Raw genomic sequence first — 22,256 nt, 5'->3', positions numbered from 1 at the left:
TGGATACGATCCATACATCTCAATGCAATACATCAGAACACAGGATATATGTGTTACGTTATACTAATGACCGAACATGTCTAAATCTTGTGTCTTGGTGCTTGTATTACCATCTCGCTCCTAATCTCGCTCACATCTACGACAAATCTACCATCGTGGGATACCCCTCGGTGGACTACTGAGCATCTTTTGTCGACACTTAGGGTTTGTTTAGATCCGATCCTCTAAACTTTAGACCTCTAAACTTTATAGCTAAAGTCTCTAAACAAGTTGTTTAAATTTAGTTCTAAACATGAGTCTACCTCACATTAGAGCTTTAGATAACAAAACTGAGGTAAAGTGCTAACAATCAATATAATCATCAGGTGGGGATTCCCCCCTCTCCCCCGTGGGCCGACCTATGTAAAAAAGCTAAAATGCTCTAAAGTTTATAGGAGTGGATCTAAATAGGCCCTTAAATGGTGACGTGTCTGGCAGGTCAATTGTTTTTTCTAAGTGATTAATTATGCAGGAGAAATGTATCTTTTTCCATGGTTGTTTGAAAAAAGGTGACGTGTCTCACCATTGTGACACTACGTCTATCCTAAAATCAACGCAATTGTAGTTAGTTAAACCGTTTAAAGTCTGATCAATCCTATACTCTTATAAAACAAAATCTCACTAGCAATTTTTCTTAACATGCAAGATGTCCACCTCAGCAGTCCACTATTACTTGCAATTGAAGTTCACTAGCATAAGCAATTATGATATACACGTCAGCGAGACACATCATCCACTAACGTACATTTAGTTGTCCACATCAGCGTGCAGCACTATCCACTAACATTAGTCTATAATATTTAATCTCCTCCAAAGAATTATACGAATAGTTAAATTTCATTCCAAATCAGTAGTTCCCGCAGCAACGCGCGGGGTGTTCTTCTAGTTTTATAGAAGAGAAAAATCAATATTTATGACACAAAATAAATATACGATGAAAATATATATTCCATTATTATGAATCTGATGTCATTTATTTGACATCGTAATTTTTTATATACTTTTGTATATAAACTTGATCAAATTAAAATGCTTTACAAGTCAGTAGGAGTATATCCATAGTCTTTGTAACCAGCAGGGGCACGTCTCTACTTTTAAGTGATTGATTGATTCTCTCGCGTTTTAAGTGGTTGCAGCTTCAAGCTATTTAGCTGTAGTTCTAGGTAACTGAGAAAAACGGAATACAAACCATTCACTTCATTCATTTTTTCTGAATTCTGCAAGGTTTGCAAATGTACACAAATTCAAAACTCACAACTTGATGCATTGGCGCGCAACATTGGTCGCGCAGCACTAGCTTCTCTCTTTGCTTTCCACAACCACAACAGCACAACAGAGACCGACAAGGAAGAAATAAAATTACAGCACCACCATTCACACATCACTAGGGGAATGCAGAGACCGTGTGGAGGGAGGGAAGAACTCCATTCCCTTCTTCAACCTCCTCCTCTTCAGACACTGCCTCTCGCGAAACCCGGATGCACATTTCCTGCCTTGCTCTGCTCCATTAACAGCAATTCAAGGCCTCAGGGGTAGTTGACCAAGGAACGGTAGGTCTTCCCGGGCGTCCACGCGGCTGGGATGGCGTTGTTGGCGACGAGCACCCTGCCGGAGTCGGAGGTGAGCCGGAGCCCGAACGGCGCTCTGAGCCTCCTGCCGTTGTTGAGGCGCCACGTGGCGCCCCAGTTGTGCGCCATGGGCTTCCACACGCTGCTGCCGGCCTCCATCAGGTCGACGGCGCTGAGGTCGCCGTCGTCGTCCTCGAACTCGATCAGCACGTTGAAGTAGAAGGGGTTGGCTCCCTGGTCCACCTTGAACGCGACGTTCACGCCGGGGTACTTGCACGGCACCCTCCTGTACTGAATCCTCACGACGCCGCCGGCGCGGACCTTGTCGGCCATGCCGGGGCCTGGCTTCGCCATGGCGCCCATGGCCGTGCCGCTCATGTCGAAGTGCGCGACCTCGCCGGGGAAGAGCCCGCCCGGGGACAGGTCGGTGATGACGATGGTCACCGGCTGGCCCGAGCAGGCCGCGTTGCTCGTGCATTTCACCTCGTAGCAGGCGCCGCAGCCCTCGCCTCCCCTGTACAGCGGCGCGCTCCCGGCGGCGATCATCGAGTCGAACGGCTGCTTCCCGACGGCAGTCTGGTACCCGCAAGCGCCGCCTGCACGTATTCACAATTAATTAATTTCAACTACATCAATTATTAATCCAATGCACGTTACATATATAGTTACATAATTAAGTACTTTGGCATCGACATGAACACAAGCAAAAGGGCATATATGTCACTAACCTTCACCGCCGTCGCCGTTAGGGGCGCCGTAGTACGTGGCGCCGGCGCCGGACAGCCAGCCGCCGGAGCCATAGACGGTGGAGGGCGACGAAGGGGTAGCGGTGTGGTTTGTGTGGGACTTGGCTGCGGTGGCCGGCTTCTGGCTACCCGGCGCTGCCGCGGCCGGCTTGTGGATGGCTCTGGCTGCAGGAGCCTTCCTGTGGCTGACCGGCTTAGTCTTGGGCTTGGGCTTGCTGAGCATGCGGGTGCTGCAAGCAATGGGGCTAACTAGAAGTGAGAGCACGACCACTGCAGCCAGCAGTAATGTGCATAGCTTCGCCGCCATTGTTCTGTTGAGCAAGCTAGATAAGAGATCTGCTGAGCTAGCTCGATTGTTCTGTTGCGGCAGTGGGCACGAGAGGGGTATTTATAGGGCACTTTGGGGAAGGGATCGGATTGTTGCACAACAACATTGGAGACGATTCTAACCGGTCGATTGAAATTATTGGGGAGAACGTGACTGGTTGGTGTGCAGTGGAAAAAGTCCAAGCCAACCACCGCTTTAGTTTCTACTAATAAGCACGAGTAGGGAAATTTAATATGCAAGTGCGTACTTGTAGGCGAATGCCCTTCCAGTAGTTCGGGGCTTAGAGCTGAAAACATTATTGTACGATGCAAGTTGCGTACTATTAGCATGCATAGAAGTATATAACAGTGCCTAAGAGAATGACTTATCAGCCATGTAACCGTGTTGTCCTATCACAACAAATTAGCGAACAATACTTTTCAGCCTGGCTTTCCATTGAAACGAACAGGGCCTTAGTATAATTTGGAATGGAGGGGGTAGTAGCTAAAATAATGTAAAAAAAAAAACGATTCACAAACCGGAGTTTAAAAGTAGTTACAATTAGTTTAAGAATATGATTATCGGTATGTAAGGATGGCAGCGGGGCGGGTTCGGGTCGGATATTAGCGCATTTCGGGTCCAGCAGTTTTGGTTTTGGGGTAGGTTTGCACCCATGGATTTTTGGTTCTGATACCCGAAAGGTTACGGGTTTGGGGGCGGATCCTCATCTTCACCTGCGGATCACCATCGGATCCCCGAAAACATTGAGCCCACTAGCAGCCCATCTAATAACCCTACGTATATAAGCCAGTCGAAACTCCCGTTCATCCCCCCAACTCCTCGGTCCCTCACAGCCACTCGCTCCTCAAGGTCTCTCTTGCAGAGTCGCAGTCTCGCTCACTCCACCCAACCCAACCCGGCGCTAGTAGTCAGCAGAGGAGGGACGTAGATTCAGTGGAGCAGGGGTCGACGCCAGCGCCACCCCACCAGATCCGCATGTCGGCCACCAGCAGAGGAGCAGCGGTCGGGCGCCAGCACCCCGCCTAGCAGCTTTAGCCCGGCGTAGAGGAGCAGGGCCTAGCACGACCAGGAGCTGGCTGCACCGCGGTGCGCACGCGGCGCGCGCCTAGCACTCCAGCAAGGGCCGCCTGCCGGGAGCTGAGGTGGGCAGGCCGCAGGCGGCGACGCGGCACCCCCAGGCCCAGCCGCAGTTCCACAACGACCAAGAGGCGGACGACAGGACACATGGTTTCGGGCTTTGGATAATCCGTCGGGTTTCAGTTTTGGGGCGAGATTTCCACCCGAATTGGTGTTCGGGGCCGGTTCGGGTTTTCAGTTCGGGTTTCGGTTTTGGTTGCCCAGAGACACCACCCAATACGAATCTGCCCTGTTGCCATCCTTATCGGTACGCCTAGCGTCCGGTCGTCCGGCGCCAGGACGCTCCGGACGCACCTCAAAAAACAACACCCGCGTACAGAAAACAGCGCCAGCATGCGTGTGCGCGTCCCCCCTGCGGCGTATCTCCTCCACACCCCCATCCTATCACCGTGCTGCCATCTTAGGCGCGCTCCCTCTACAAGTCCCCGCCACGCCCTATAGCGCCGCGCCCGTTTCGCACTGCACGCGGGGCCCACGCTGCCCAAGTGACAAGAGGGGAAGGGCGTGCGGCGTCGCGATTTGGAAGGACCCGGCCGCGACGTCGTATGGATGCCCTGCCGGCTCTGGGAGAGACGATAAAACAGAAGGTGGGAGGAGAAGAGATGCAACACCCGAGGAAGACAGTTGAAACACTGAACTTGCTTCTAAAACACTGGAAAAAACACCTGAAACACACTTGAAAACCATTGCAACCATACGCAACATCCAAATAAAACACATGCAACAATTATATGAAACATATGCAACATCCAGATAACACAATTGCAACATGTGTCCGGAAAAACACAGATGAAACATACCTCTGAAACATCTAAAACACTCGAAACATACTATTGCAACATGCCTATGGAAACAATTGCAACATATGCAACATCCTCGATCTACTTTTGCAACATCCATATGATTCAACTGCAACATACCTCTGAAATATCTGAAATAATTGAAACATACAATTGCAACATAGGGGGAGAGAGAGAGAGCGCCTGGCGCGGGGAGTGGCATGGCCGTCGAATCTGTGGGCATTGGGGGCTCCCGATGGGGGAGGACATCGGTGTGGGGGGAGGGGCGCTGCCGGTGTGGGGGAGGAGGATGCCGGGGTGGGGGAGGAGGATGGCTGGGTGGGTGAAGGAGCCGCGCGGTGTGGGGGAAGGAGTCACGGGGTGGGGAGGAGGATGCCGCGGCGGCAAAGGAGGACGCCGGGGGTGGGTGAAGGCACTGCCACAGGCCAGGGATGGACTCAGCGGCACGCGCGACAGGAGGGCGCGAGAGGCGCGCGAGCTAGCGGATGGGGAGCTACAGCGTGGGATGGGGTGTGCGGCGCGGTAGAGCCTTGCGTCGCGAGCAGGCCCACGTCATGGGAGGGAGCCTTGCGGCGTGGGAATGAGCGCACGGTGCGACGAGCGGATAAGGCCGTGCAGAGATGAGTGGAGGAGGATACACCGGCACCGTAGCGAATCGTTATCTGCCGCGCCTGGAACGTCGGACGTTCGAGTCATAGCATTATCGTTTGATTATATATAATTTTTAAGGCTGATGGTCTAAATATACTAAACTCTTGGAGACAAAGAATTACAAAGGGTGTAAACATTACAAAAAGCTTACAAACATATAAAAACAAATGTGTGTGAAAATGAAATCTTGTAAACAACCTTTTATAATTTTTACTAGAGATGGAGAGACAAGCTGGCTATATCCCTCCACAAATTTTCAGCGACAGACTCAATTTAAATTAAAAAAAGTCAAAATGACTATCTTAATACTACTAATTGGACGTCTCGAATGGAGCCTCCATGCACATGGAAAAAGGTAAGTCCTAGAACTTCTCACAAGAATCATAAACATCTTATCTTTGATTTGGTGACTCAAATCGTCATCACAAATGCACATCATGCCTTTAATTTGTTGACTCAAATACCAATAATAGAGTGGCCCTGTTCGGCTTACCCCATATTCGACTTGTTCGACTTCTTTTTTCAGCCGGAACAGTATTTTTCTCTCACAACAATTCAGCCGGAACAATGTTTTTCAGCCAGTTTCAGCCAAGTTTCAGACCAACGAACGTGCCACTGGATCTACTACCTTTTCTAAAAACTTATCCATTTTTACTATTATGAAACATACATGGGAATTGGAGGGGAATGAAGTAATGCTCCCCTTAATCCCATCCAATCCCCATGGGAATGATTGAACCAAATTGACCCTAGGGTGAGAGTAAAACCCCCACTATATCACATCAACACATAAATGGATCATCATTGACCTAATTCAAACTAGGTCAAATGTCACATTCACTCCTCCCTTCAAAGGGCACATGTGCCCTGTCACATGTATGTGCCCCGGCACATGTGCCATGACATACAGCACGAGCGACTTGTATGTGACCCTAACTGATACACATCTATGTCCACGAAGGTTGACTCTGGTGCCATTTGTAAGGCACCAAAGTCTAAACATATTAGATCTACTTGGAGTTCAAGATTTATGCTGAAACTCACCGAAAATCAATGAATTTCGTTTCTACCGGCCAGGTCCGGTAAAAGCCCATGCCGGCCTTGTGTTCTCGGACTGATTTGAATTTTTTTTTTGGCCAAGCAGACTTTATATGGCCCATCTATCTATTCCTGGAAATATAAACAATAGCTGAAGCCCTAATTGTCCCCTGTTTCATTTCTCTCCCCCAAAGACCTTAGCCGCTGCCGCGAGCTGCTCTGATCCCTTTCTCTTGATCTGCTGCTGCTGCTGGCTTTGCTCCAGCGGCTGGTCTCCACACCTGTGCTGTGCGATCTGTGGTGCTGCCGTGCTGGGTGAGGAGGGAGTTGCGCGGAGGTGTACTCGAGCGGTTGGTCTTCGTATGATGGCGTCGTCTTCCATCGTCTTGCTCATCTACTCCTCTCTGTGTAGTCTGTCTGGCATGATGTACTTCAGAATTTGAGATTGAATGGAAATCCATTCTTGAATGACAAATGGAAGTCCATTCTTTGATCTGTGTAGTTCTGAAATTTTGACCGATTCCTGTTTTAAAAAAAATCAGATTTGTAGACAAATTACAGTCAAATTCAAATTCCTGTTTGAAACAATTCAAAATATTTTTGCAGCGGCAAATTGCGAAAATCACTGAAAATCACGATTTTGGTTTCTCTCGGTGGGGTCCGATATTTTTTTGAGGAAACGGTAGCTTGAATTCAATCTACTCTACATACTAAACTAACCCTCCACCCACCGACACCACACCAACACACAAATAGGTCACTTTTCTCCTAATTCAAACTGTGCTAGATGTCATAAGGTCAAGTCCACCTTGATCTTAGACCTGACCTCCTCACCACCACCTCAGCCTCCGGAAAACACTCCCACCTATATTGTCTCTTCCTCTTTATCACCTTCATTCGCGTTGCCTTTTTTTTGTGCGCTGCACGTATTTCATTGATTCGCGCTGCCTCGCTTCCTTGTCCTTTTTCAACCTTGAGGGTTTGATTTGAATTGGATGCATTCGTATCCACCTCAATCACCATTTATCATAGTAGATTTGGGTGAAAAATAAACTAAGTTTCATCCCAATGCACTGTAACACACATGGATTGAGTTGAATACAAGTGTATCAAAACAAGGCCTGATATGGTAATGGCAACTCTAACATAATAGAGTTGTTCTCCAATATGTCCTCCGACATGTCAAGCAGCTCCGAGTCCCAAAGGAGTTCCTCCAGCTCCTTCCCTTCGTCCTTGTGCAATCACCGAATCTCCTCTTCCCTTGAGTTCTCAATTGTTTTGACATGTAGCCACTCGGTTTGAGCAGTGACATGTCAAGAATGGAAAAGGTGTTATTTTTTGGGGGCACTATGTCCTCCATCAGATATAATCATGGTTTGGTAATGTCTTTCACAAGATAAACAATTTCGATGCCCTATAGCTAAATCCACAAAGTCAGTGATGACCTATGGAAATTTTTTCCATAAACAAATTTGCTGGTTTTCATGTGGTTCTCGATATTTTTCTAGTTTAATAGTTGAAAAATATTTTGCCAAAAGATTCAGATACGGTCTGTTTTCTGTTTTCTGATCACTGATTTTTGCATATCAACTCCAAATCCAGTTGTTTTTTTTAAAAAGAAATTGGTGGTGTCTCTTATCAGTTTTTGACTTAGGCCAGAATCCCAAGCTCACTTTTGTCAAGAAGCCTAGTCCTGCAGTTGATCCATGTAAAAAATGCTTTAAAATAGAGATCAATTCAAGTCAAAATGATGCATATATCCTTGTTAACAAATGTCTACCTTAGACACTGCTTAAGTCCTAACTTACAAACAGGATATCTTAGATGTTTTATTTCAGGTGATTTAGATGACAAATGACACTTTGAATTTACTACCTCCGTTCCACAAAAGGTTATAGCTGTAGTTTTATCCTAAGTCAAACATTTCTATTTATTGACCATGGTTTCGGGTCTATATATTTGTATGGCTTAAGAAGCGTGTAAATTATATATTATAAAAATATTTTTCATGGTGAATCTAAATATATAAATCTTATGCTGTTAGACTATGATAAATACTTTGTGTATATATGGGCAGCTTCCGTATATATCATGGCGTTAGCATCTAGTGTTTCTCTATTTTCTTGTGCTACTGGAGTACTAATGCAAATTGAAGTTGTATCTGAATTCAGACCTCACAAACCCAGCGTTTCTCTATTATCTTTTGTTTGTTTGTTTCCCCACCGACAACCGCCCCCCCCCCCCCCCCCCCTCTCTCTCTCTCTTCAGTGATTCGAGGAGAAAATCAGTGAAGCCGACGTCATGATTGCTGCTAATTAGCACTAACATGAAAGCCAACTCTTAGATAATGGAGGCGATCACACTCACCGTCCAAGGATTTGGATAAACAAATGGAACCACACGAGGAAGATGTACTCTTTGGGATAGGTTGGTTAGGATTAGCACGGTCGTTGGACGCTGAAGAAGAAGAATCGCTGGCCATCTTCATTTGGTTCCCCCTTTCTCAGATGCATGGCTGGCTACTTCACCATTCTCTGAACTTTATTCAAACAGTTGGAGAATAATTCCTCCCCCTTGGCCATCTCCTTAGAAGAGTAGCGTGGGCAACCACGTCATGTTGGAGGCCCAATCTATATCAAGTTCAAGTCCACCTTAGACTCTAAGAGCATTCCGCACTAAAATCAACCCCCGTATCTTATACATACTCCATTTTGGGTGTTCTACATATTCACAAAAGGATAAGGAGATATGTTTTGTTATGGTACTGACACCTGTCAGGGTGCTATGTCATCGTCTTTTGGGCCGTTAGGCCATGTACTGTGTTAGAGTCCACTATGGGACACATCCAAGAGTCCTCAACTGACCCTAATACTATCTATTTAGCGACCATCCCCCAAGTTAGGGTTTAGGTTTTCCTAGATTAATCTATCATTGAATATTTTTGCCATATATTGGTTTATGGAACTAGTTCCAACTCGCGAGCTTATTCATTCTTCTACAATTTGAGTTGTGTTTACCTTGTTCTTGCTTGTGTTCTCGGTTGACATATAGGGATTAGTCTTCATGGCGAGGTCCACCAAATAATACACAATTGATAACCAGAGGAGATATGTTGTGGCGACTGAACGGTTTAGGTCTTTGTGATCGAAAGTTGGATCGTGGGTGTCAAGATTCTACCGAATCGGTCAAGAGTTATTTTTACCTGATAGAAGATTGGGCACTCCCGTCGCCATCAATTGGTATCGAAGCTTCAAATGTTACCATCAGGTTTGTCTATACCTAGTTTAGTCGACTTTGCCATCGTCCTATAAATCTAAAAATAATTCCCAACAAAAATGTTTGTGATCATCGTCCCCTAAAGGGAAGCCCTCCAACTTCTTGGTCTTGCCCTTTCTATCTTATACTTGTCCAACTCAACCATGCTCATTCTAGGTTGAATGCATGAGGCCCATAGTTCTAGTTTAGTGATTGATGAACACAAGCAAATGTGGCTAACTTTGTTTGCAGGGTTAATGGGAAAAGGTTAGTCACATTGGGATGGCTTGGTTTTCTCAGCCACCGGTGCTTGCATTTGGCATTATGCAAGGATATCAGTGAAGGATAAGGACATGATACTTCTAAGTGTGGGCTTGGTGTTGGTGGCATTTAGACTTAGTATTAGTGTTTTTGTTTAATCTTTGCCCATACTATTAAAGAAGGATCAAGATTAGTAACTTGATCAAAGTTGAATTCAAAAGATATTTGATGCACATGAGAGAGTTACTCCAATCTAATTGAGTTGGTCAATAATGACTATAATAGATAGATGATAAGTCTAGGATCTCAAAGAAATTATATTGGATGAGATCAGACTTCAAACGGTGCCAAAGTTGGAACTATTCAGTGCACTAGATTAGTTGATCAAGGGCATCAAATCATTTGGTCACACTGTACCATACTTAGTATTAGGCAGTGTCACTCATTGGATAATACAGTGAAGGGTCTTGTGTGGACCAACTAATGATCTAGTGGCACCTAGGTGGGGCAAGCAGATCATGTAGCGTTACTATGCAATGGCTAGTTCAAGTTGGACATGCTTGCTAATGTGCAATGTATGATCCATCGTATATCTTAGTGGTCATAGTACATGTATCATACGATGATGGGTATTTGGGAATCTTCACAAGTGATTGTTGAAAAAATAGGGTCACCAGATGATCTGGTGCCCCTTAGCAAGGCACAATGGATCATCCATCGTTGCATTTTTCCAATGGCTAGGACCTCAACCTTGGGTTATATATATGTGCTCAACAATACATTTGGAGCTCCCTATGACCCTAGACAGTTCTATACATATTGTGAGGCTTAGTATGAAGAATACTTGTGAGTGACTTAGTGTGCATCCTTATGCTCTTGGCTTGAAGTTTGATCAACTAAAGATTGAAGACTTGTTACTCTTGGAGTTTGTTATCTCCTAGATGGCCTAATGAAGAACTAGGTGACCTTCTAAGCGGACTTAATTGTTGGAAGGCTCCTAGAGGCGTGCATGGTGTGGGTGATTGTTCCAGTTTGGTTTTGGTAATTGAGTGACAACATTAGTGGACTACTACTCTTCATGTGAGATGAATAGGTGCTTTAGTCCATAAGTGGTGTTGATCAAACATGAACAAAATGGAGAAGATGGTGTTGATCATGTGGTTGCAAGGCTCAACATGTAAAGAGATGATGGACGGAGATGAAAGCAAAAGCTCTAAGGCCAGGGTATGGTACACTACTACAGAATTGGACATCACTGTCGGCCTCATCACTACTGGATTATAAGAAACTGATAGTGATAGCCCATCACTGCCGGTTTTTGGCTAAAACCAATAGTGATATGACCAACCGACACTGATATTTAGGTCTTCACTGTCGATTCATATCATTGTCGGTTTTAGCCAAGAACCGGTAGTGATATTGGGTCATCACTACTGGTTTTAGCCAAGAACCGACACTGATACTATCACTATTGTCGATGAAATATGGTCGGTAGTCTACCGAGGGGTATGCCCACGGCAGTAGATGAATCGATGGAGGTGCGTGTGAGGAAACTAGATGGTGACACAGAACGCAAGAGACAACGATTAGACAGGTTCGAGCCGTCGGCTTGACGTAATACCCTATGTCCTGTGTCTTTATGGATTGTATTTCGTGTGCTCAAATAAAAACAAGGGGGTCCCTACCTACCTTATATAGCTTGGGGGTAGGGTTATAGATTGGTTATTTTCATTCTGACCGGTTTACAAGATAGGAAGTTACAGATCGTACAATATCTATCATATCCGAGCAGATTTCATAGATCATCGAGGATCTTCATGTTGCCTTGTGAAGCATGTCGTCCTACGGCATACTTCGTGTGGCGTTGTCTTGCGGGCTAGGCCTCGACCAGTGGTGCAACCCGTTCATAGTCTTGTCGGTTGGGCCTCCCCTAGCGGCTCGGCCCACATATAGCCTTGCGGGTACCGGGGGTCATACCCCACAAGTAGTCCCCGAGCAGCTTGCATCCGATGAGCAACACCATCTTGCATCCATTCGAGCTATCCAACTTGTAGCAACTCATCAGGATCAGTCTTTCGACTAGTTCAAATAGGGGCCGAGCTGTTGAAGCAAGTGTCCAAGCAGTTCAAACGAGTGTCTGAGCTATCGAAGTGGGTGTTCGAGCAGCTAAGACAGGCATCCGACTAGTTTAACTAGGCGTCAAGCTTAGACTCACTCAAAGTCATGGTTCGCCATAAGGATGTAAGGAGCTCAAGTAAAAGTTTTGAAGTCTTGGTCGGTGAGGTGTACACACTTAAGAGCCAATTGCGATGGTCCTGACGATGTGGTCATCAAGGCAGAGCATAGGCGGAGACTTGATGAAGTCGAAACACCATGAAGAAGAAAAAGTACGTGCACCACAAGGTGCATTGTACACAATGTAGTACCTGAGCCTGCTGGAAGATGATGAAGGAATCTTGTAGTAGGGTTAAACAAAAATATCCAGTCCCCATAATTGCCGAAAGATTGAGTAATCAGGGAGCTAGTACATTCACCGCAAGGTGAAGTGTACACACTTAGTCCCCGAGACTGCTGGAAGATGATGAAGAAATCTTGTAGTAGGGTCAAGGAAAAATATCTTGGCATAGATGCATAATGAATTCCATTAACCTGGCGCTAAGTCTAGAGGTTCGTTTCATCATTCCACATTCAACGCGATTTAACACCGCGGCCACCTTGCTCATTTGGTGGCCTATCAGCGTGCGACGATTTTAGGAGGGAATGTGGTGGCTAGGCGCGGTTTCCCAAAATCCCTAGAAGGCAAAGGGTCGGGGGTCGAACTGTTACAAAGTGTCGCAACCCCAGCGCACATTCTCCACCTTGTTCTCGCCTATTCGTCTTCTTCCTTGCGCGCGCACCACATCACCCGACAACTGCTCTGCCATCTTAGCAACCGCAAGCTCGTAATCTCCCACCATTCCTTAGATCAACAAGATGGCACCCAAGAGAAGCCACAGTAGCTCGAGCAGGGCATCGCGTGAGCTCAATCGTGCCGAGGTATGGGTGAGCTCTGTTAGCTACGAGGCGGTGCTCAACCCGTTGGTGGTGGATGGCGTGCTGCCAGATAGGGTGACGGTGGGATGGCATCCATAGCAGCTCGAGCAGGGCATCGCGTGAGCTCAATCGTGCCGAGGAATGGGTGAGCTCCATCAGCAACGAGGCAGCGCTCAACCCGTTGGTGGTGGACGGCGTGCTGCCGGATAGGGTGACAGTGGGATGGCATCCTACTCACGGTGAGGGCTTTCCTACCCCCCGCGGCGATGAATTAGTCATGTTTGAAGATTATTTCTATCATGAATTTGGCGTTCTGATCCATCCCTTCCTCCATAGATTGATTGAGTATTACGCCATTAGTCTTTGCAATTTGGGCCCAAACTCCATCCTTCACGTTCCTATCTTCATCCATTTCTGTGAAGCCTATCTTGGCATTCTCCCACATTTTGATCTCTTCCATCACTTTTTCTATTTGAAATCTCATGGGGGATCTAGATCTAGGGTTGTGGGTAGCGCGTACTTGCAGTTGCGAGATGGGATGGTTAGGCAGTACATCGCTACCCCATTGAACACAAACGTGAAGTATTGGGCACAACGATGGTTCTACATGCCACAGGGGGAACATTATGTGGTGTGCGACATTGATCAGATTCCCATGAGTAATGCCAGGTGGTTGGAGAGACCTAGTTCTAGTGGAATGGAGCAGGTGAGGGGTGCTCCTGACATTGATTGGCCGAAGGAGAGTAGATGGGGTCATAGTGGTGGCGAACTTTACTTTTCGGTGATGCCAGCCTAGCAAGGAGAGGGCACACCTTGCATATGAATTCTAGGGGGATACTGATAGGACCCAAGAGGTGCCTGAGCCGATTAACTGAGAGGAAGTCAAGCAGCGGATTGGGGTGTTGTTCATCCTCATGGGGCGCCACAAGGTTGATGACCAGCAGAGAGCCTTCAGTGTTGGGAACCTCCCACTAGAGGTAAGAGTCTTTGCATTAGTTTGGCCTAATTCCTTTTTGTTGTGATGTACTCATTAGTGCTCTTGAAGATCCATGGGTAGGACCAAGCAGCATACTTCTCAGCCATGCTGTCGATGAACTGGGCGAGTGGTGTTGATGCCCAGCCAAGCAGTCCCCAGCGTCGAGCTAGCTTGGAGGCTGGTGGGGACAACTCAGATGGCAATGATGATGAAGATAGAGGTGAGCAGACATCAGATGTCCATGACAAACTTCTAGAGTAGTGATCCGCTAGTGAGGAGTCATCCTCGAAGAGGAGGAAAATGGTGGGATCGTCCCATTGAGAAGAGCGGCCAATGAACATTGGCGCTCCCGCTCACCCCTGAAGGTGGCAAATGGTGGTTTCAAGCTCATTGGATAACAATGGGTTGGTAGCACCACCATCTCTGAGGGACGTGATGCCACCACCGGCCGTGCCAGATGGAGCGGAGACCCGTGAGATGCAATGGACATGGCAAGCCACGACCACAGTGCCTGGCGGTGTTCGAACATTGTTAGCGGCGATGACTCATGTGGCGCCAACATCGATAGCCTAGGCAGCTACTGAAGCAACTGAGATCATAGTTACACCCCCTGTGGTAATAGCGCAGACGGTCACCGTAGTCCCCAAGACCACGCGGATGACTCCTGCGGCGGCGGTGGAGACGTCGAGTGGTTCAGGTGGTGGGACGATGGGTAGCAGGCGGGGGCACCGGTTCTAAGCTGTGTAATGGGAGTCATAGTTGTAAGTACCTTGTTTACTTGCTATGTTGCTTCGATACAGTAGTTTGCTTCTTTAATGTATTGTTGCTTGTTGAAGTGTGGAGTCGACAAAGTAACTGTAGCCATCGGCTGCTAGCGAAGAAAGGCACATGGGGGAGTCGGTGGCTCCCATCGCTGACCTAGCATAGACAAGAGTAGATCTAGTTGCCCCTGCCTTAGAACAATCAACAGTTGTAAGGCTGATCGGTCCTACTATGGGAGAGGCCTCGATAGCTGGACCGGCGTCGCCTGGTGATGGGTTGCACGATGAGGGTGATCCTGGTGTGGAGGAGATGTGGATTGCGGTGGCGACATCAAGTGGCCTTGTCAGAGCAAGTACAGAGCCCATAGGTGATGCGCTAAGTAGAATGGTGTGAGGCCCACCTGTGGTTGTTGAACAAGTGACGGTGATGAGGAGATATCACTTGGACACCTTGTCCGAGCACGACAGCAGCCGAGGAGGGCGCTTGTGCTAATGGCCGCCATGGAGGTCGAAGAGATAGTGTGGGAGCCCACCCCACCTCCCCCACCTCTCCGCATGGTCATTTAGCGCAGCGAAGAGTTTGAGATGCTGGAGGAGGGGGAGGCGAGCATGGAAACAAAGAAGCTGAGGGCCGATTTGACGTCAATGATTGGCCGTATTGAGGTAAGCTTGAAGAGATCTTTTTTGTCCCTTGAAGAGCATAGTCTGTTAATCCGTTTGTCCTCTACAGAATGTGATGAAGGTGTCCAAGTAGCATTGGCGGTAGCTGGAGGAGATGACTCTAGTACTGGAGGAGAATAAGAGTTTGCAAACATCGATGAACGACCTCCAGGCACGCCTACTTCGAGAGCACCACCACAAGGAGGACCTAGAGGTGAAGGTTTTGGCATTGGAGGAGTGTCAGCAAATGGAGGCTGAGGGCCAGTCGATGGTCGAGCAGCTTAGCCGTAGCGTTGATCAGGAAAAAGGTTTGGCCTAGAATTTTCCGTTGTTGTTGTTTAGTGCTGTGACATGTCTGTCTGTTGTGCACAACATTGGAGATGGAGCTCGGCCTATCACAAGAATCCATCAGCCAGCTTCTGGAGGCTAAGGAGAAAGCAGAGGAGAGGGCTAAGAAGGCCATTGAAGACCTTTGTTGTGAGTGTCTTTTCATGCAGTTTTAACTTGTGCGGCCTTAGCCATGCATTTAACATATAGCTATGTTGTTTGCAGAGTATCAACATCAGTCTCAAGCGCAATTCTATGTGCTTGTGGAGCAGGTAAAGACTCAAGATGATAAGCTAGAGACGATGATCGTGGGGATCTAGCCCATGCTAGACAACGTCGGTTTGGAGCAGCTCGAGAGAGGACAACTGCCCAGCGACGGGCCGCACTGATCAGTCGTGGATCATTGCCGACGACGTGGATGGACTTCAAGGAGTTTGTGCATAGCATGACCCATGGAGAAGTCATCCATGCACTCACATAACTGATGTCTCATTACCCTTCAGTGGATCTCCAGTGGGTGGCGACCAGATATGCGCAGGGCACGAACACGGATAAGATCACTAAGTTGGAGGATGACATAGAGGAGCCAGCAAAGAGGTTGGCCAAAGATGTCGAGCTGTTTGGTGAGTGGGAGAGTAGTGCTCAGTAGAGTTTTTAGAAAAGAACACCTATTGAATATCTAGCGACGTTTGTTGAACACTTGCAGTTATGATATGTTTGTATTTATATTTGATATAAACTGTCCGAACAAAAGTGTATAGCTAAGCCCCAGCCTTAGCTAGCCTATTATCCGTGATGTGTGGCACATGGACCATGTGCGTGTGGGAAGAAACTGGGCATCACTAAGGGACCTCTGCCGACCACCCATGACGTAGAGGGCGGACGCTCATGCACATGCACGGAGTGGTCAGAGACAGGGTCATCTCTGGAGGCGTCTGAGCGTCAACGTGTTTGTTCAGGTATTTGTGTGGAACGTAGGTGGCGTATTGTCTTTAAGACATTGAGCATAGAATTAGAAGCACTCAGCATGGAGAGAACAATATGGAGAGACGTCAGTGTAAAAAGCTTTATTGAATACTCAAATATTAAAGGTACATATCTTTTGGAGTGAATGCTTCAAGGGTAGAAATGTCTAAGTAGGTCGATGTGCTAAGAATTTGGGACATCTCTCTTGTCCATGTCGCATAATCTGTAGGAACCTGGTCGGGTGACCACCTTGATGATGAAGGGGCCTTCCCAAGGTGAGGAGAGCTTGTGCATCCCATCTATCTTCTGTTTCCTACGAAGTACTAAATCTCCGACCACGAAGAATCAGTCATTGACATTGTGGTTGTAGTATCTGCGTAGGCCATCGAGGTATTTTGCCGTCCAAACACAGGTGACCAGATGTTCCTCTTCTAGGCTATCTAGTTCAAAGATCCAAGCTTGGCCGGAGTTCTCCTCAATGTAGTTCTCTACCTTGGGAGCTCAGAAGGCAACGTTAGAGCCAAAAACCATAAAGTATGGGGAGATGTCGGTGTTACGATTGGGCTAGGTCCTTAGTCCCCAGACCACTACCGGTAGTTCCTTGAGCCATTTTTCTGGGTGCTTCTGTTCCTTCTCGTAGAGCCATTTCTTTAATGCATCTAGGATCATGCAGTTGGTGTGCTCGACTTGGCAGTTGGCCCTTGAGTGTGCCACAGAGGCATACTTGATTGAGATGCATCTTTCACCATAGAAATCCTAGAAGTCACTACCGGTGAACGTGGACCCAAGGTCGGTGATGATGCTGTTCAACAGACTAAACCGGTGGATCATGTCATCAAGCAGCTCGGCTGCTTTCTTTGCTATAGCTTGGACTAGGGGTTTGTATTTGATCCACTTGGAGAATTTGTGAATGTAGACAAAGACCCAGCGGAAACCTCTCGGCGCAAGCTTGAATGGTCTAATCATATCTAGTCCACAGCATGCAAAGGGCCATGATGCGGGGATCATTTGCAAGACCTGAGCTGGGATGTGGATTTGTTTGGCAAAGAACAGGTAGTTCTCACATCGACGAATGAGGGCTTCAGCATCAACCATGGTGGAAGGCCAATAGAAGCCAGCTCAAAAAGCATTTCCGACTAATGTTCTAGAGGCTGTGTGGTTGCTATAGGTACCGGCGTGGATCTCGTTGAGTATCTTCTCACCTTCTTCCATGGAGACACACTTCTGTAGTAGCTTACCTTTGGCGTTTCTGCGATACAACTTCCCGTCAATGAGGACGTAGTGCATACTAAGGTGGGTAAGGTGTTCTCTCTATGTGTTGTCAGCTAGGACATCTGCAGTGGTTAGATACCTGATGAAAGGTTGTCTCCAATCGCTGCTAGGACCAAGGACTGCTGCGACTATCTGCTCGGCAGGTGGTTTTTCTTCAACAGCTTCTTGTTCTTGCTTGATGGAAGGTGCCACAAGGTCCTGGATGAACACTCTGGCTAAAACGTTGGCCTAGGTTGATCCTATCTTTGACAGCTCATCAATTGCTTGATTATTGGCTCAGACCACGTGGTGGTATTTGATGCCATAGAACTTGTCTTCTAACTTTCTTATCACGACACAGTAAGCGTCCATCTTCTTATTAGTGCAATTCTAGTCTTTGTTGAGCTGATTGATCACAAGTGCAGAGTCGTCGTACACCTAGAGGTGTTTAATGCTAAGCTCAACAGCATACAGAGACCGTGAAGTGTCGCTTCGTATTCAGCGGTATTGTTGGATGCTGGGAAGTGTAGGCAAAGGACATAGCGAAGCTTATCCCCTAATGGCGAGATGAAATATATGCCTACCCTAGCACTGTTGAGGTTGAGAGACCTATCAAAGTACATGGTCCAGTGCTCGGGGTGGTCAATAGGGACAGGAGTCTGCATATTCGTCCACTCGGCGATGAAATCTACGAGTGCTTGTGACTTGATCGTGTGGCAGGGCCTAAAATTGATGGTATAGGTGCCGAGCTCAACCGCCCATTTGATGATGCGACCGCTGGCTTCCTTATTGCGAAGAATGTCGCCGAGCAGGTACTCTATGACTACCTCTATGTGGTAGGCATCGAAGTAGTGGTGGAGCTTCCTGTCTCAAGGACCAAATCGGGAAGAATGTCAAGGCCTACATCGATGATGTGGTAGTTAAGTCTAGGACTACCAACACCCTCATCGCTTACCTCACTGAAGTTTTTAAAGCATTGAACGTGTACTGATGGAAGCTAAATTCCACCAAGTGTATTTTTGGTGTTCCGTCCGGTATACTACTAGGCAACTTTATTAGTCGCCATGACATCGAAGCCATCCCAGAGAAGATAGTGACAGTGACCAACATGAAGCCACCGACCTGCGTCAAAGATGTCCAGAAGCTAATAGGGTGCATGGCGGCTTTAACTCATTTCATATCCCATTTGGGCAAAAAGGGAGTCCCCTTCTTCAAGCTACTTAAAGCTCAAGAGAAATTCATCTGGTCGGAGGATGCTGCAAGGCATTTGCTGAGCTCAAGCGGTTCCTCACCACACCTCTGATCACAATCGCCCCCAAAAGGATGAGACCCTGCTAATCTACATCGTAGTGACCAACCGGGTAGTCAGCACCCCCATCGTTGTTGAGCGAGAAGAGGCCGGCCACGCATACAAAGTCCAGCGCCCAGTCCACTTCATCAGCGAGGTATTAAACGAGTCTAAGACTCGCTACCCGCAAGTCCAGAAGCTATTGTACGCCATCCTTGAAATACGATTCTACGCATCGCCACGAACACACAGTCGCGAGAGGCACGCTAATCTGAGCTACGATTAAAAAGTTACAACTACTTAGTGATTTGCTTTATACGTGGAAAAGTAACTATAGGCTTCATTTATGTTAACCATATGAATTCATATATAAAAGATATTTTATAAATAATGTAGATTAAATTAAGTCAATTCTTAGATTTGAATTATAAAACAAAAGAAGAACAAATCATATTTTGTTTATAAAATCTAGTTACATAATCATTAATCAAGATATGATTTAAACCACATTATTTAAGAAATAACAATATAGTAAACACTATTATTAATGCGTAGATCTCGTCGCTACGAATCTAACGCAACTTGAATGGACTATTTCAGAGTTAAAATGAATAAGTTATGATTTAAACAAGTTTTCATATAATTAAATAATAGATCAAATCTACCCATGAATTTCAAGTGTTGAAAACATGCCTAACAGTTGTATAAACACGTAGAAAACGTAAATACAGTCGTAACGCAATTCGAATGGGTTAAATCGGACTTAAAACGTAAAAGTTACGCATGAAATAAGGTTCAGTGGCATTTCTATAATTAATTGAACTAAAATTTGAATTTAAACTAATTAATTATGAATTTTAAATGCTAACTAGACTACGGGCACTAATACTCAAAACTACAGGGGCCAAAACAGAAGAAAACAGGACCTAAAAGAAATTATTTTGAACTGATTTGGATTGCAGGTTGATTCATAAAAAATAGGGGGCTATTCTGCAAAAATGGGTGCGGCTTTGACTGCAGTTTGACCCGGCTACTGACCCGGCCGCCACGTGTCGCTGCGCGAGTGGTGCGGTTCACCACGCGTGTGTGGGCGAGCACTGACTCAACGCAGTGGACCGAGTCCACGGTTCATGGTAGACCGGCCACTTAACCCCGAAGGGGTATCTAATCTGGACCGCTCTTTTAAGATCTAATGGCGCATGCGTGTACGGGGGTAGCGGGTCATCGGGGAAGAAGTACATGACGGCGGCGCCATGGCCGGTGTGCCTAGAACTCATCAGTTCGGCATTCTAGGTCATCAACTACCAAAACGGGGGCACAGGGAGGTGGAGAAGCTCACCGCGAGTCATCCGGAGGGGAGCAGCGTCCGGGAAGGCCTCGAGGGGGCGGGTCGATGATGGCGGCGATGGCTAGAGAGAGAGAAGGGTGCGGGTGAGGTGAATCTGATCAAATCATGACCAAAAACAAGATATGGAGGTACCTATGGGCGCGGTGAAACACGGCGGAGCCGCGGGTCACGTCGGCGACGGTGATTGCGCTGGGGAATGGGGGATTCACCGGCGGTGGTGGCGAGCTCAAGCGCGGAGGGGAAAGGGAGAAGACGGGGTGTGGCTCAGAGCTTTATAAGCGGGCGGGGCTGTAGTAAAAGGAAGGGGAGCAGGGGCGCGGTGATTCGATCGCCTTCCATGCGGGCGCGGGCGCCAGCGACTTGCCATCTTGGCGTGCGCCATTACCGGGAGCAAGAAAGGAAGGAGCGTGGGGAAGAAAAGGAAAGGGAGGGAGGCGGTGCTGACGGGCGGGGCCCGTGGGGCAGTGAGGGAGAAGGGGTGAGGCGCGTGCGGGCGGCTGACGGTGAAGGGCCGAAGCGCATGCGGGTGTGGGCGTAAGCAGGCCAAGCAGAGCGGGGCGCCAGCTAGGCCACGGTGCTACGGTGTGCACGGAAGAGAAGCCAAGGGGCGCAGGACTAGGCCAGGCGAGCAACGGGCCACGTGAAGAGGAGCAGAGTAGGCCAGGCGCGTGCGGAGCGGGCCAGGAGACAAGCTGGGCCGAGGCCAGGAAACGGGAAAGAGGGGAAACGAGGGGCGGCTGGATTGGGCCCCCAGTAGGCCGACTGGGAAGGGAAGAAAGGGAAAGGGCCAGGCTGGTTCTGGAGTTGGGCTGAAAAGGAAGAAAAGAAGATTTTCAAATAAAAATCCTTTTCTATTTTTAGTTTTCAAATCCTAAGCCAAAATTCAAATCAAATTCAAGTATAGTTTCAAATATACTTTCCTATTCAAATAAAAATGGACAATTTTGTTAGGCTTTCCAAGATAAACTTTACAACTTTAAAAATACTTTTATTTTCTAATTTTCTTTTCTTTCTTTTCTTTTATTTCAAAGCCATTTTAAATTTAATTTCAAAAGCATTTTAACCATTTTGACTTTTCAATTAAAGCCACTCAACCAATAAAATCAAATGCAATGGCATGTATGCTCAAACATGTTACTACCTTATGATGAATTTTTAAATTAATGAATAATTTTATTTCCTATATTTCATGTGCACAAAAATTCCAACTTAAATTATTTTAACTCTATTTCAAAAGAGTCAAATTTTTAGGGTGTTACATATGTAGGGCCCTTGTTCCTGCCTTGCTCTCTACCTTGACCGTCTTCGGTCTCATCATCAATGTGTCGCTGCTTCTTTGATGGTTCTCCCCCGAGCACAGTCTTCAGGCCCTTGCACTCCCACATGGTGTGCTTGGCATCCTTGTGGATAGGGCATGGGACATCCAGTAGCTTGCCAAAATCCACGTTGTAGGCGTGCTTGACACGGGTGTCGACGGTGTTGATGGAGGTATCAGGTCGGCGACGATGGCTTTGTCTACCTCTCAAGCTCTCAGGACGATTGTCATGCCGAGGGTCGCGATCACCATGACGACAATCATGGTCGTCATGACGATCATGACCATCACGTCTGTCTTTGTGATGAGCAGAGCGACCAACCTATTTGGCTTCTTTGGCGTGGGCGTATCCATTCGCCATTTGTATTAGCTCGCCGATGGTGGTGGGCCTCTTGCGGTATAGCTTGCCGCAAAGCTGCTCGTGTTAGAGCCATTTGGTAAAGGCAGTGATGGCCTCAACATCGGTGATGTTGGGGACAGAGTTTCTTGTCTCCGAGAAGCGCCTGAT

General features: G+C 47.2%; 1 protein-coding gene across 1 annotated transcript; it reads right to left on the bottom strand.

The window, feature by feature from the left end:
• Positions 1 to 1,228: 1,228 nt before the first annotated feature.
• On the bottom strand, positions 1,229 to 2,696 carry LOC136551458 (expansin-B11-like). Its single transcript, XM_066543006.1, has 2 exons — positions 2,336 to 2,696; positions 1,229 to 2,203 (listed from the first exon to the last, which is right to left on the bottom strand). Exons 1-2 carry the CDS (start codon positions 2,658 to 2,660, stop codon positions 1,566 to 1,568), a joined length of 963 nt encoding a protein of 320 aa, XP_066399103.1. The 5' UTR covers positions 2,661 to 2,696; the 3' UTR covers positions 1,229 to 1,565.
• Positions 2,697 to 22,256: the final 19,560 nt, after the last annotated feature.

This window comes from Miscanthus floridulus, chromosome 4, assembly GCF_019320115.1.
Source record: "Miscanthus floridulus cultivar M001 chromosome 4, ASM1932011v1, whole genome shotgun sequence".
In the NCBI taxonomy this organism is placed as follows: domain Eukaryota; kingdom Viridiplantae; phylum Streptophyta; class Magnoliopsida; order Poales; family Poaceae; genus Miscanthus; species Miscanthus floridulus.
Note: the sequence above shows the minus strand (reverse complement) of the source record. Positions and strands in the feature narration are given on the sequence as shown.